The 14,665-nt window shown below is 48.7% G+C and overlaps 1 protein-coding gene across 5 annotated transcripts; it reads right to left on the minus strand.

Moving 5' to 3' along the window:
• Positions 1-100: 100 nt before the first annotated feature.
• Positions 101-14,442, minus strand: LOC137853174 (uncharacterized). 5 transcript variants are annotated; one of them, XR_011094302.1, is made up of 20 exons: positions 13,799-14,442; positions 13,624-13,706; positions 12,210-12,324; positions 11,421-11,549; positions 11,071-11,187; positions 9,903-10,021; positions 9,622-9,723; positions 8,245-8,371; positions 7,044-7,245; positions 6,361-6,505; positions 4,569-4,754; positions 4,072-4,136; positions 3,719-3,806; positions 3,381-3,450; positions 2,526-2,745; positions 2,179-2,269; positions 1,774-1,887; positions 1,285-1,403; positions 905-1,016; positions 481-621 (listed from the first exon to the last, which is right to left on the minus strand). XR_011094302.1 is itself a non-coding variant. In XM_068675204.1 (19 exons), exons 1-19 carry the CDS (start codon positions 14,408-14,410, stop codon positions 476-478), a joined length of 2,850 nt encoding a protein of 949 aa, XP_068531305.1. In that variant the 5' UTR covers positions 14,411-14,441; the 3' UTR covers positions 101-475. The 5 variants fall into 5 exon arrangements, 3 of the variants coding, with proteins under 3 accessions (XP_068531305.1, XP_068531306.1, XP_068531307.1); XR_011094303.1 differs by having other exon boundaries at positions 899-1,016; XM_068675204.1 differs by lacking the exon at positions 905-1,016 and having other exon boundaries at positions 101-621; positions 13,799-14,441.
• Positions 14,443-14,665: the final 223 nt, after the last annotated feature.

A 14,665-nucleotide genomic window follows, 5' to 3' on the forward strand; every position in this document is an offset into this window, starting at 1 on the left:
CCACGCCCCCTCCCCGTGGCGCCGGCGGGAAACGCCCCCCGCGCCCCGCCCCGCCCCGCGCCCCCCCCATTGAGTGCCAGCAGGGAGCCAGGGCCGGGCATGAGAGCGAGCGGCGTTTAATGAGCGCTGCTTAATGAGCTTAATGAGCCTGCACCGCTCATTAAGCCACGCATCAGACACACACACACACACAGACCAGGGCTGCAATACACGGATCCGGTTACAAGGTTCAGCTATTCCATAACACTGACACCGCGCTCCCACCGGCAGCCCCATGGCACACCCAGCTCCGCCGGGCAGTTACAGGAGAGAAAGCTCCTCCGCGGGGCAATGCCGCATCCAGCAGCTCCTGCTGCTGATAAACCTGGCCCACACGCAGGTGGGCGCAGCGGCTGAAGGCAGCCAGGCAGAAGGTGCTGGAGAGCCGAGCAGCTGAGGGTCAGCTCCTCCTTGGCGGCGGCCGTGGACACGGGCGTTACACAGCTCGCTCAGAAGTGAGATGAGTGGGGCAGGCAGCAGCAGGCGGCAAGTTTAAGATCTCCTCAAGTGAAGGGCCTTCGTCTTCAGGCGGTATCTCTGCCTCAAACATACGCTGAAGCAGAGCATCAACTGTCCTGTACCCTGAAGGTAGGAGAAGAGGCACTGTGAGCATCCGTTCCTGTTTTTCCAGCAGAATCACAAAATATCCACATTAATACAGATATTACTCAAAGCCTATTCCCCTTTCTTATGCTAAAGCAGCAAGAAAATAAATGCCTTGATTAATGTCTACTGGTATTTTGTACCATCTACTTTTAAACACTGTAAGCACTTGTAAAGGGTAAGACCCTTGCAAGAAAGCCAGTGGAAGCAGCAGCAGGCATTAAGCTAGAGGAAAGGAGCGTATAGAGGAGCGTACAGTCACCCCGGGATCCAAGCCAGGAGCGCAGAAGGCACACAGGAAGGAGAGAAGTAGAAGACAGGCTTCTTGGCAACAGCAGGACCTCAGCCACCACAGCAGTGTCTCCACAGACTGGCTACTAAAGACAAGTGTGCAATGAAGGAACGAGGAAGGCAGGCTGCTACCAGAGTAAAGGACAGCAAACATCAGAGAGAGTCCACAGTCCTCTAAAAACCTCCAGCTGTGTTTTAGCTGCTTTTATGGCCCAAAGAAAGAAGTGCCTCAGAACTTTCCCAGACAGGGCTACTAACAGGGACAGTTCAGAGCCTTGGCCTCTTAGGCAAGAGATCAGGCACCCTGGCAGCAGTCACCACCTCTGAAAGAGCCTGTAGGACCACACTTACGTTTGGAGGCGATTTTAAACACTAGCCCTCTAGGCTGTGTCTTCGTTCCAACTTCCCCCTCAAGGTCGTGCTCAGCACTCTCCATGTTATCAAGGAGTTGTTCGTCCTGGAGCACATCCCTACACAAGAAGGAGCAGAAGTTACCCCAGGGACCCACACATGCACAGCAGCAATGGATTCTCTTGGGCAGGGCAAGTTCCCTGGTCATGCTGTTAGCCTCCAGCGCCTCTCCTTCCCCCAGGCAACAGCCCTGGGCTGAAAGCCCTCAGCAAGGCAGCTGCTTTATCATGTTCTCACCTTCAAGGTGAGCAATTTGTTGCTACTACCTAGAGCAAGCCCATATGGTCATGACAGGTTAGCAAGAACTTTGAGAAAGAGAAGCAGCCTCATCTCACACCTAGGGACAGAAGGAAGCATTTTTCTGCAGTCCCACTGCCCTCAGAGGAGCCAAGTCAGCCACATCCAGCACTACCCTTCAGGGAGGCTTACTCTTGAACTCCCATTCCCAGCTCCTGGATTTTCCGCTCAATGGCTGTTTCTACTTCACTCTTCTCTAGGGAATACTCCACAAAGAAAGCTTCCAAGATGAACGACACAAAGATGCTGAAAGAAATAAGCAGAATTACACAGCAGCATTTCCCTACTGGCATCCCTCTCTTTGGCAATAAACTACCATCTGATTAGGCAGGCTCCAGCTACCCCATCTCCAACACACTGCCAGAGCACCAGAGCAGCACCCCAAAGAGATGAGAATAGATGCAAGAGGCTTCTCCAAGAGACAGACTGGACACAAAGAAACATACAATGCATGACCCTGGGACCATCAACATTGCCCTGGCAGAGGTCAGAGCCCCTCTTCATTCCTGTATAGAGGGGCAAAAACCGAAGACTTACTTGACAATAATTATAACCATCACAATGTGGAAGGCAATGAAATAAAGTTTTGCAGGCTGAGCAGTCACATTGGCAAATCCACTGGCAAAGAGTATAATGGGAGTTAAGGATAATAGCGCCAAAGGAAGATGTCTTACTGTACAATAGTGCTAATGGAAGAAAACCAGGTAATACATCCAGCAATGACATTCTGGAGGGAGAAAAAAAAAAAAACACTGTAGGGGGTATTGCTCTGTCTGGCACTAAGTGCATGAGTGCATTCAAAATAAGGGGAAAAACGGGGCTTGGGGTTGAGGGGGAACATGGTTCACCGAGCCCTGGTTTGGCCCTTCCACCACAAAGGATATCGTGCCACTGGTTGACTACAGTGAGCTCCATCAGAACAATGAAGGAAGACGCAAAGTTGTTGAAGTTGTTCTTGCAGTACTTTCCACGAGCAAACAGAGAATCCTTGAGAGCTGGGTTTCCACATTCCAGAGCATAAGGAGCATTAGAATTTGCAGGGAAGAACTGGATCTTCCCATGGAATAATTCCATGCCAATGATAGCAAATATACAGTACACGACCTGGGAAGAGAAATGCCATCACCCACTTCTCCAGTGAGCAGTAAGCCCCATGGCAAGTTTAGAAGTTCCAGCAGGCTCTTCAGGTTTTTACAGACACAGCAAGCTGCTGAGAAACAGCATAGAGTCTAAGAGATCCAACCCCCTCAAGACCAGTTACTAGGCGGAAATAAGCCAAGAACTACAGCCCAAATGCACAGAAGTGAAACATTCTCAAGTCACAATAGGAAAACCTATTTAAGATTTGAGAAACAAGGTTCTCATTCAGCTTTTTTCCCCGAAAAAAGGGGAAATAGTTCATATTTAATTTATATTAGTTCATAATTAATTAGTTCACATTAGTTCATAATAGTCCATAGTTCAATTTCTTACAGTATTTGTAGCCCAGCCTGCACAGGACATTTTTGCTGCCACATAGAGGATAAAAATGCCCTGACCTCTGACCTGGCAACTAGGAGGAACCCAACCTTTTTGTACACATTTTCATGCGCCAAAACCAAGCATTAATTGGACACAGTTTCTCATAGGCCTGCCATCCAGAGATCTGCATTTATCCTCTTGCAAACCACAAGTGAGAGACTTAAACACATTCCTGCAAAACTGGAATGCTTTGAGCTAAGATACCAGGATTTTCTTACCAGAGTCAGACCACCAAATGTCAACATGGTCGGTACGATGTTTATCAGCGTATTCATGATGACCCGGAACCTACAGCAAATGATTTATGATAACACCTGTTGTGGGAAGGCTTTTTTTTTTTTTAAAGTCCATGCTTGCTTATCACTGCCTCCCATCCAGCATGAACTCCCCACTTGTCCTTATTTATTGCTGCAGAGAGGTTGCAGCAGCTGGGCTCATCCCAGGCAAGCTGGGACAAGGCCTCTGAATGCCACAGTCAATCCAAAGCACTGCGTTTCAGCCAGCCTCTGATACAGCTTGCCCCACGAACATATCCCTACCCCATTCTGTTCATTACCTTTGAATGCTGTCAACAATCCTTATTAGCCTGAGAACCCTTAATATGAAGACAATGTCCAGGATCTGTTGGCTGTTGTACTTTGTAGCTGAAAAAAGAAAAATCTCCTGAAAAATGAGCAGGTAAGTGTAAAGACATGTTCTTACATTTGTTATAGTTATTGTGTTTAATAAGGGCATAACAGGTTTCCTTAAAAAAGAAAAAAAGGAGACACTGGGTTAGTTCTTAGAAACCCTATAGAAAAAAAATCATTGTCCTATCAAAAAAGCCACCCAAGCCCAAAATGACAGCAAAAGACAACTCAAGACCACCGAGTTTCCCAGATGCATGCAGGCTGTTTAAGCCGCACTTACTCGATTTCAGGGTGGTATTGAGTATCGTTGCAGTCAAGGCAGCAAAGATGATGAGGGTATCAAACCTAGCATGAGGGAAGGCAGTGCTGTTAGACTTGTGGGCAACAAAGAACGGGCACTTAAACTGCCACATGACATATAAAAGTAGTAACCCTTCTTCCTCTCATCTGTGCCAGACAGCCCTGCTTCATCTCAAGTTACTTACAGCATGGGAAACAAAACTTTTTCTTTATAGTTTAGTACAAAACAACCTTCCCCCGATTAACTACTATCATCATACACTGCAGTCACCTTTGACCTGGGGAGCAGAGAAAAGCACCTTTCCTGACAGAGACAGGAACGAGCACTGTCCTCTCATGCACAAGCGTTTTAACTATACCCTGGTACATGAGTTAGTCTCAGGCAGCCCATCTCAGACTTCTATTTCTTGACAAGCTGGAGACAAAGATCTCACAATACTTCACACTACTTTCACCACCACCATTCATCTCACTCACCAGTTCCAGAATTGATTTTTGCCGAAGAACACCCTTGGTTCGTATGTGTACACTTTTAGGAGTATCTCAATTATATACAAAGCAAGGAAGACCCATTCTGCATAAGAAATGTAAGGGGTTTCCTCATCCAAAGCAATGAAGATGGCATTTATTAAAATTATTGCATCGTAAGTCCAAACAAATCCCCTGTGAAAAGAAAAAGAAAGATGATTCACCTCACCACTCTCAAGAAGAGTTAGTTAATTCATAGAGTTCTTAGGTAAAGACTGCCTCCTCCCTCAAACACTATTATTTAAGAAATTATCAGTTCTCTCAGAACCTGAGTTTAGGGATGTTACTGCAGAGCCTAGCTTTATCCTTGAAATCCAACACAGAACATAGACCTTCAAGGTACACCACTGTCAATACTCCCAGTGTTAAGCTCTCAGAAACTAACTGCAACTGAATTTCCACCAAGTCAAGCAACATTTATCAACCAGGAAGACTGGACAAATAAGACAGAAGTCTGTAAAAGACCGGGATACAATAGGTGTGCTGCAATCAGAGGGACCTGGATAGGCTGGGGAAGTGGGCAGAGGGCAATCTCATTGTGTTCAAGTGTCAATGTAAAGTTCTGCTCCTGGGGAGGAACAACTTCAGGCACCAGTGCAGGCTGGATCCACTCTGTGAAAAGCAGCTCTGCAGAGAACCCAGGTGGTGGTGATGCAGGGGGGTGTCTTGGTGGATGAACTGAACACGAGCCAGCAATGCACCCTGGTGGGACCAGGGGCCAACAGCATCCTGGGTTACCTTACAGAAATGCTGTAGACAGGTTGAGGGAAATGATTCCCACTCTCTTAAGACTGAGGAAGCCATATTTAGAGCACTGTGGACAGATTTGGGCTTTCCAGTATGAAAGACTGGAATATACTGGAGCTAGTGCAGTAGAAAGATGCTAAAATGATTAAAGGATAAGGTGATCTGACAAGATATTGACAGAGCTGGGAACATTCAACCTGAAAGGGAGAGAGACTGGGGGAATCTCAGTGCATATAAATACCTGATGGGAGGGTGTAGAGAAGATGGAGCCAGACTCTCCTCAGTGGTATCCAGGGAAAGCACAAGAAGCAACGGGCACAAGTTGAAATACAGGAAATTCCATTTAAACAAAAAGCTTTTCCTTCTTTTTTTCCCCTAATCTGAGGATGTCCAGAAACACTAGAACAGGCTGCAGAGAGGTTGTGGAGTTTCTATCCTTGCAGATACTCAAAACCCAACTCAGAGCCCTGAGTAACCTACTGTAGCAGATCCTGCTTTGCGCAGAGGGGTTACACCTGATCATCTCCAGAAGTCCCTTCCAACTTCAGTAATTCAGCAGTTTTGGGAGGACAAACATGAAGCATAACACTAGCACTTTGTAGTACCAGCTTAGTAAGAGCTGATGAAACAATACAATGCAGCTTTGCAGAGACTGCTGACATAAGATCATCACCTTTAAGTGAAGCATTTAGTCTGGTCCTTCGAGGCAGGCCATAAAACACTTGCTTTCAGTAGAAAACTACACTCAGCACCTATAAAAGGCCTGAACAGATAGGACTGCAAGAGATCTGAACTCACCAATAGCAAGTCTACTTTCTCCAGACCAGTGAGGGTAGATTAAGAGCAGCTGGTCCACAGAACACTTCTGAACACAGAACGCCCCACTGTTTGAATAGTTCACACTTCTCAGCGGGACACCCAGATAAACATTTACTTGCCACACCACTACTGTTTCATGTGTGAAGAGCTGCTTGCTCCACCAACCCAGGCTTACCTGTGCCTAACCATACTGCGCAGGAATTGACTCACTGATGACTTATATACGCGAGGCATCCATTGTCCCAGCGGATGGCTGCGTATTTTCAGCGTAATCACCTGGATGTTGAGGAGATCCGCCAGCTGCACAAAGGACTTCTTATCTGCAGTAAAGGATAGCACTACACATCAGTCCTTTGTTATTAGAAAAAGGCAGTGTCTGGCAAACCTACATCCACTTAAGTTGCAGCAATTGGTCAAAGAAAGGCCAGCAGCCAGCACAGACCTTTAACAACCACTGTGGACATGATCTAGCATGAAACTGACTCATCTGTCCCAATGTTCTGTCTCTAGCAGAAACAGAGACTCCAGAGGAATGTGTGGGAAGCCACATTGCTTGGATGAATCCGATAAAGAGGGAAGATACATTTGTCCTGTGCTGAGAACAGGGGGCACCCTTCTCCATACTGAGCTTGGCCTGATCTCACGTGGCCATGAAGAGCTGCCCACAGGACACAGCACAGGCAGAAGGGAGAAAGCCTCTCAGGGCTTCAGTAATCTGGAGAGGGAAGCAGGAAGAGCAGACTAGAGTCCCTCTTGGACCATTACACACTAAGCCTAGTGCCAGAACCCTTAAATCAGCAGACTCCTGACCCCCAGTCTCCTTCCCAGACCCTGAGCACAGCAGGCCCCACTGCTCACCTATGAAACCCTTCTGCTCATCATCTGAGATGCGTAGGAGCAACTCTCGGTGGGAGTTGCTGATATCTGGAGCCACCAGCTTGACAAGCTGCTTCCACCGGGCTTCTCTAACCACAGGCTGTGCTCCCTCCTCTTCCTTCAGAAGGTTGAAGGCCTCTATCATCTTGCGGTGCTTCATGTAAGCAAGCTGACGGATTTCATTCTAGAGAGAAGGCCAGCATTCAGGCAGATGCAGTCACCCTGCTCCCTTCTTTATTAGAAATCTTATTTCCCTGGTACAATGATGTAAGAAACTCAGAGGAACAAATTCAAGATGATGCGAGACGCTAGGCACAGCACAATCAATGGGGTGATGAGAAATGCTCTTTAACATGCAACCACGAGCCTTCCACACAGCACTCTGCAGGGATCACTAGATTGCTTGCTGCTGGGAGATGCACTGAAAAACGGAAGGGAAGACAAAGGACAGTATCTAACAGGAAGGAGATGGGGGAGGGTGTCTAAAGACCACAGGATCTGCAAGCCCACAGGTCACAGAAGCAGAGAGGATGTGTCCACACGTGCATGCCATCCATAAGTCAATGCTGTGACATTAGGGATTGAGATCCTCTTCTGCATATGATCATAAGCAGGCTAAAGAACCTTATACCCTTGGGACACTGTAGCCTCTGGCAAGGCCTAGAAGACTGCTTCCTGTGAAGGAGGTCCAATCCCCTCAAAAGAGCACCCAGGAATTTGCACCTCTCGCCCTTCCATTACAAATATCAAGCTGCACCTACTCAGTTACTGTAGAAGAAAGTTCTAATTTACTTCAGTCTCCCCTGCTTTAAGAGCAAATGTAGTGGCACAAAAAACATTCTGTGCACTTAAAGCCAACTGAAAACAGTCTACTGCAAAGAAACAACATTTTTTCTAGAACTAATCCTATAAAAATAGTACACATGCTTCCTACCTGTTGCAACTTACTGGAGATACACCAGCATTGCTTATTTCATTGTTATTTAACATTAGAACTTGTAGTAATATCCATGATATGGAAAGGTGAACTTGCGCTTTTCATTTACAGAGCACCAATACAAGCTGGAAGCTGTTCACCTTCTCCACATTTTTCAGAATTCCAAGGGAAAGACAGATGCCTCTACGCAAGATTGTAATTGGCAATTGCCTGCTGTGTTATACAATTCACCCCTCCACACATTACCTTCAGGTGTTTTTTGTAGTTGTTATACACAACAGCCAGGAAGAGCGACATGAAGATGTAAGTGTTGACAATGACAAAGGCAATGAAGAACAGGGCATACCATGAGCTGAAGTCAAACGCTGGCATCCTAAAGGAGACAGATTATTACTTGCTGAGCAGACGAACAGGATAATAGGAGAGACATCTTCCAGATGATTTTTTGAAATACTGTTTTAGATAGCAAGATCAAACTTGGCCAGATAACACCCAGAGTGGGGGGGAACCCTAACACTGTGCATTGAGTTAAATAAAACGCTTCTCCCACTAGGTCTGCATCCTGCATGGAATCAGTCCCTGTTTGAAGCGATGCAGAAAAGCAAGCAGAGTTTAAGCTTCTGTCAGTATGGATAAGCTTAAAAGTAAGAGTCTTCAGGTGAGATCTCAGTCATAAGCTAGTGAGTTACTGGCTTCAGGGGCCTTCATTGCATTCAGACCTCCCATTCTGCTTACCCCAGGAGGGCCATGTGTTTTGGTATTTGAAGACCTGTGGTTCCCCTTAACAGCCCTCTTCTGTTCAGTACATCTCCAGCACATAAACGTGTCCCACTCCACCCCCAACCCCATCTTTCCTGATGGCTCCTTCACAGTACAGACTGCAATGGGAACCCAATTAGAACAAATGAGGATCAAAAACCCAGGCCTCCTGCAAGTTTAACACAGCTGTGCAAGTTAAAGTCTGCACACATCCCTACAAATATTGAGCGAGAAGAGTCATCCGATCACTACTGCATACTTCTTTTTAGAAAGAGATTTTAATCAAAGAGCTGGGGCACTTGTCCCTCAGGTTTAAGCTTTGATCAGCTACTGGGTCTTTTGGAAAGCATTATTTTCAATTCACCTTTTCTAAAAGGTCCTCCCAGATTCTGGTTCAGAGGGCATTTTTAAAACAGAGGGCTAACAACTCATGAGATCCCTGCAGACTGGAAAAAAAAAAATCAAAGCCCTGTTGTCACGCTGAAAGTCCTTGATGTGCAAAACACAGCACTGTTCTAACCTGAGACACTGATAGGATGCATGAAAGACAATATTCAGAATACTAAGCAAGCAGTTTAAGTGCTCAGGCTTCGCTGTCATATCAAGAGACTTCTTGGCTACCTGGTGACAGGGGGATAGGAGGCTGAGAAGAATATGACAGCAGAACCAGAAGAGTTTTTCACAGGTAGAAGAAAGGCACAGAAGACTTCTCTTTCCTCCCCACAGATGAGCACAGTAAGTGATGACAGCTGTTGTGGACACTCATCACAGCACTACATGGTGCTTTACACAGTTTTAGTTTTTCCACCATTAGGAGCAGGATACCAGAGCTCACAGCAAAGACTGCAAGCAAAGCATACATACATGACATCTGGGCTGTTTGCTGTTGTCACCAGCACATAGAGGTCAAACACAATTTCTAGGTAGTTTCTGAAGTATGGCAAGCCTTCTGCTGTCTGGAGGTTCCTAGGAGGAAAACAACAACCTGAAGTTAGGCACAGAGGTCACAAATCCCACCACAGGAGCTACAAGTAATTCTATTTACCAGTAATCAATTGGAGTTGCCAGATCCCCTCCTGATCAAGAGGATCACACCAATTCTTCCCACCCAGCTCTGATCACACACAAAATAAAAGTATTCACACCTCTCACCAAACAGCTTCAAGGCCATGAGGGAGAACATAAGAAGGCTAAACATGAAGAGCAGGAAGACATAGGTGATCTCTGGTAACGTATTGCGGATGCTGCGGAAAGCTCTCCGAATCTGTCAGGGAGGAGGGAAGTGTTTAGATGCAAAGCAGTACCTATTTTTCTCCCTTGCCATCACATCATATGGTAACACCTATGCAGGGACAGGCAAGCACAGTAGGTCCCAGGTTTTCTTTGTTGCCTGGCAGGACAGCTTCTGTCCCAGATGTGCCAGCTCTGTTCCTGGGGCTTTCCTCCTTTTTTCCCCCAGTTCACAAACTGTTTGAACTCAGCTAGGCAGGGGACCCTGTAGCACTGCTGAAGTGCTCTTGCTCCAAGGTACTGGTCAGAGACAAAAGTCTGCCACTCCAGGCTACCAAACATGCTCTAAGACCAAGAGTTCAACTGCTCCCTCCAGCAGGCCTCACACCACAGTGGTTTATTTATTTGCAAGTCAGGACCAAAGTGGTCTCAGGCAGCAGGGCAAAGATCTGCCCATGACAGGAGGGATCAGAGTCCAAACCATCCACCTGAACTACAAGTTCAGCTTTGAGAACAGCACACTTGTGCTTGTTTGCCTATGTGACTTCCAGAAATAAAAGCAAGCTAGCCCCCAGACTCAGGGAAAAGCAGTTTTCTTGTCCACAGTGCTGCTCACGTCCATTCCTCCAGAGAACAGCATCTAACTCCTTGCAAGCAGAGATTCTTCCTTCATACAGGCTGGAGGAATCCTAGCCTGTGGACTGATCTTAAAAGAAAGCTTATTCCTTCTCAGTGCAGCATTGCTCTTTATTAAGTATAATTTTCCCTAAATCATGACATCACCACATATGGCAAGAAGCTCTAGTTTCAGCCTCAAGTCTGTCCAGAGCCCTCAGTACAAGTGACCCAGTCCACAGATACTGGAAGCCTTGTGGTACTTTGCACTACACTCAAGCTGCACCACTGTGAACAGACCCTTTTTTCCATCTCACATTCTTGCTCTGGGCCACCTTTGAGAGGAACTCGCTTAGAGTCTAAATTCTGCCACCTCTGCCCCCAGAACATTCTACTAAATCCCCTGGATCTCAGAAAGCAGCAGGCTGTCTAAGAGTAGGAGTTCTTCCCACCAGACCCACTCCTTACCTGGCGACTCTCTGCAAAGTTGATCAGGAAAATGGGCCTTGCAATTCTTGACCATCGAATGCTCTTTATGTTGTATATCCTGAGGGCCCCATATATGGCCAAGTCAGTCAGAGATAACTGCAGAAGAAAGAGGAAAAGTCACAGAAACAATGCTGGAAGTGCATCTAGATGAAAGACAACTGGGTTAGCTAGGTTAGTACAGGATACATGCACACAACAGGTTTGTGGGAACAGGCTGAGCTGCTAGTTGATTTGGCCATGGCTCTTGTAAAGCCTTGGTGCATCAGACCAAGAAAGCAACAGAAGGAAAAAACTCTGCATCACCCAACCCTCACAGCTCCCTAACTTACCAGGATTGCAACCATGATGCAGATATTCTTGGTATCCTTCCAAAATACATTACGAGGGGTGATTTTTGCGAAGTGTGTCAGTCGGCCAAAGAACACCAGAAGGCACAACACCTCAACCAGAGAAGTGGCCTGCAGAGAGAGAGGGGACCCAGGTCAGGACAACCAAGAGCAGCACTAGCCCTCTTCACACAGATAAGGATGCTTAGACAAAGTAAAAAAAAAAAAAAGCAGTCATTACAAGAGTTTTTTCAGTGGGTTTTGCTGCTGGCTGTTTTACAGGCTCACATATGCAACACTAAACAGTAGTTTTAGGCTTCTCCTTTTTGTAAGGTTTCCTGCTACATGCAAGTTAAAGTCAGTGGATTTACATGTATATAGGGTTAGAATACAAGGAGCACAGCCACAAATACCAAAGTGGAACAAATTAAGGCTGCTCTTAGGACTGCCTTTTTTCCCCTTGCAGCACTCTACTTTTGCTGCAAGATGCAAGAACTCCATCTGGGTCACTTAGAAGGCTGGTACTACTCTTTTCTATGCAGAAAAGCAACATGACTTTGCCTGCAGTCACACCAGCAATTGCCAATGTCTATGCTGACTGCCAGTTGCTATCTAGTTTCTAGGCTTTTTTTTGTGTCCCCAATCCAGCTCATCAATAGTATTATCAGAATGATGAGCACTCATCAACTCCTGACCCCTTGACAACTTGTTTCAAGCAAGAAACCCTTGCTTGCTCTGCCAAGCAACACAACAGTAGCTGCATTACTGCTTCTACGCTGTCTGGAAACTCACCAGGAAAGGGAGAGGATACACAGCAGGTTCTTCAAACACTGCAAGGGACAGGTTGAGAAAGATGAAGAAATAGGTGACTGTTCGCATAATCCAGTGGTTATAGAGATAATAAAGCCTGTAGAAAAAAAGGCAGTGGCACCATAAGTAAAAGCTCCAGTGCACGTACCCATGGGCTTAGCAAATGTATCTTGGAAGAGCAGCAGAAATTTCCCAAACAGTCATGAAGAAGGGTAGCAGTAGCATGGGTGCAACAGGGAATTGTTTAGAAGTTTTTGACAGAGTAAGTCTCCTGTTTGTGTTTTTTTTAAATACATAAGTCAAGAAGTATTGTCCCCTTCCACAGTAAAGCCTCTGGTGAATGCTAGCATTCACCATGAACACATCCAGCTCTAAGTTTCCCACAGGAGGCTCCACACAACACTATGCAGTAGTGGCTCCTTCAAGTAGATGCAGAGCAGATCTACAGAGAGAGCATACAGTTTCTCTGCTACTATAAATGCTGCCAACATTGCCAGATAATCATCTCATCTGCCTAGTAATCACCTCAGATAAAAGCTACAGGGCAAGTGATAATATGGATAACACAACACCTTTAAAGATAACATCAAAACATCACCTTGTAAAACAATTAACATACTTGGACAGCACAAGAACTCCAGAAGCTTCATTAACTAAGAGAGGAGAACAAAGTAAAAAGGACAGGTTTTGTGGGGAGGACTACAGGTGTCTTTAATGCTCACGCTTAGCGTTGTGGGCAGTCTGTTGTAGCACTTTTTCCTTCCGTACTGGCAGCCTTCCCTTAGTTTTACGCACAAAATTTGCCTACTGTAGTGCAAGCCTGAAGGAAAAGTCACCTCTGAATGAAGTTGAACCAGCAGCTCAAAGAGAAGAGATCCACTGCTGCAGGCAAAATAGTCTTGACTTGGTGAGCTTTATTCACCTAATTGCAAATTAACAAGCTTTTAATTACTTCTGCCCCAAGCAGCCACTGCCCTTGCTGAGGAACAACCAAGCAGAGGCTCCGCAGGCCCGCAGCAGGTTGGTGTTGCACACTGCAGAGCCCCTTGGCACAGGGCTCTTCTCCCACCCCGCTCACCCCACTACCACCACCCCACCACCTGCACCCAGCACAGCCACCCTGTGGCATCCACCAGTGTAAATGAGGGCTGGGCCCCCTGTTCTCGTTATTTCTGAAGACTGAAGCTGCAGTGCTTTGCTTTAACCCAAGCAGAAGACAGATTTTGTTTTCCGCCTCATCCTTCAGATAAGGCGCACTGAGCAGCATTTAACACACACACCTCAGCCTGAGCCCAGCTCGCTGGACCCCCCCAGCCTCACCTCTCGGCGCCTTTTTGGGCTGTGGGGCAGCCCAAATGCCACCCCTCACACCCCCCCCAGCTCGGGCTGCCCTCACCTGACCGCCTGCGGGGAGGTCTTGAAGGGAATATTCCTGTTGTACTGCGCATCGGACACAAACGCCGCCGCCAGCAGGAGCTCCTGTGGGAGAGGGGGGGGGGAAAGCACAGGTCGGTGGGTGCTGGAGGCCGAAAGGGACCCGCGGGGGGAGCCCCACAGCCCCCAGCCGCTACCTCTGAGGCAGCCTCAGCCATGGCGAGGGCGCTGCCGACCCCTGACGGCCTCACGGCTTTTAACGGCGCCGCCCCGCCAGCGGAAGCGGGAGGAGGAGGAGGAGGAGGAGGAGGAGGAGCCGGGGCAGCCCCCAGCCTCTCCTGTCCCCTCAGCACCCATGGGGCTGGAGGCGCTGCGGCCGCGGGTGGTGCGCTGGGCGCTGCTGGCCGCCTTCGCGGCGGGCGTGCTGGTGGGCTGGCAGGCGGGCCGGGCACGGCGCCGCTTCCTCCGCTGGCGCCAGCAGCGCCTCCAGCGCCGCCTCGACGCCGCCCGGGAGAAGCTGGAGGCGGCCTGAGCCCGGGGGCCGAGCCCGGGGGCCGAGCCCGGCGCGATCGCGGCGCTGCCTCGGGCCGCGGCGGCGCAAGGAAAGGACGCGGGGGACTCGCCGAGGCCGCGCTGGAGCTGGCGGAGCCGGGGAGCGCCGCGGGAAGGACTTCGGCGTGCCCGGACCGGGCCGGGGGGTGCCACCGAGCGGGGCTCCGCCAGGGGCGGCCGCAGCGCCGCGTCTCGGCGCTTGTCCTGCCCCGCCATGCCCAAGCCCTGCCCTGCCCGAGGGCTGCTGATAAAGCCATGAGACCGTGACTGTGGTGTGCTGGTCCCTAACCGCGCCTGGCGCTGCCCTGCGCCGGGGCTCGCTGTGTGTGGGGGGGCACCGCCTGGGGGGGGGGATCGTGGGGTGGAGGGGGGCTCTGGCAACGGGGAGCGACCGTGGGGGAAGGAGGGGGAAGGAGGGAGGCGCAGGCGGTGGCTGCCCCATCGCTGGCAGCGCCCGTGGACGGGGCTGGGGGCTGGGGGCGGCCCAGCCCCGCGGGAGCCGCCCCTGCCAC

This window comes from Anas acuta, chromosome 3, assembly GCF_963932015.1.
Source record: "Anas acuta chromosome 3, bAnaAcu1.1, whole genome shotgun sequence".
Lineage (NCBI taxonomy): Eukaryota > Metazoa > Chordata > Aves > Anseriformes > Anatidae > Anas > Anas acuta.

What these genes read in the sequence shown, in the direction of transcription:
- LOC137853174 (XM_068675204.1), bottom strand. Translation starts at nt 14,410, where the DNA reads ATGGCTTTATCAGCAGCCCTCGGGCAGGGCAGGGCTTGGGCATGGCGG. An exon ending in AAAAATCAATTCTGGAACTG is followed by an intron (nt 4,137 to 4,568) that starts GTGAGTGAGATG and finishes CCCTCATGCTAG; the next exon opens with GTTTGATACCCTCATCATCT. An exon ending in ATTGTTGACAGCATTCAAAG is followed by an intron (nt 3,451 to 3,718) that starts GTAATGAACAGA and finishes CATTTGCTGTAG; the next exon opens with GTTCCGGGTCATCATGAATA.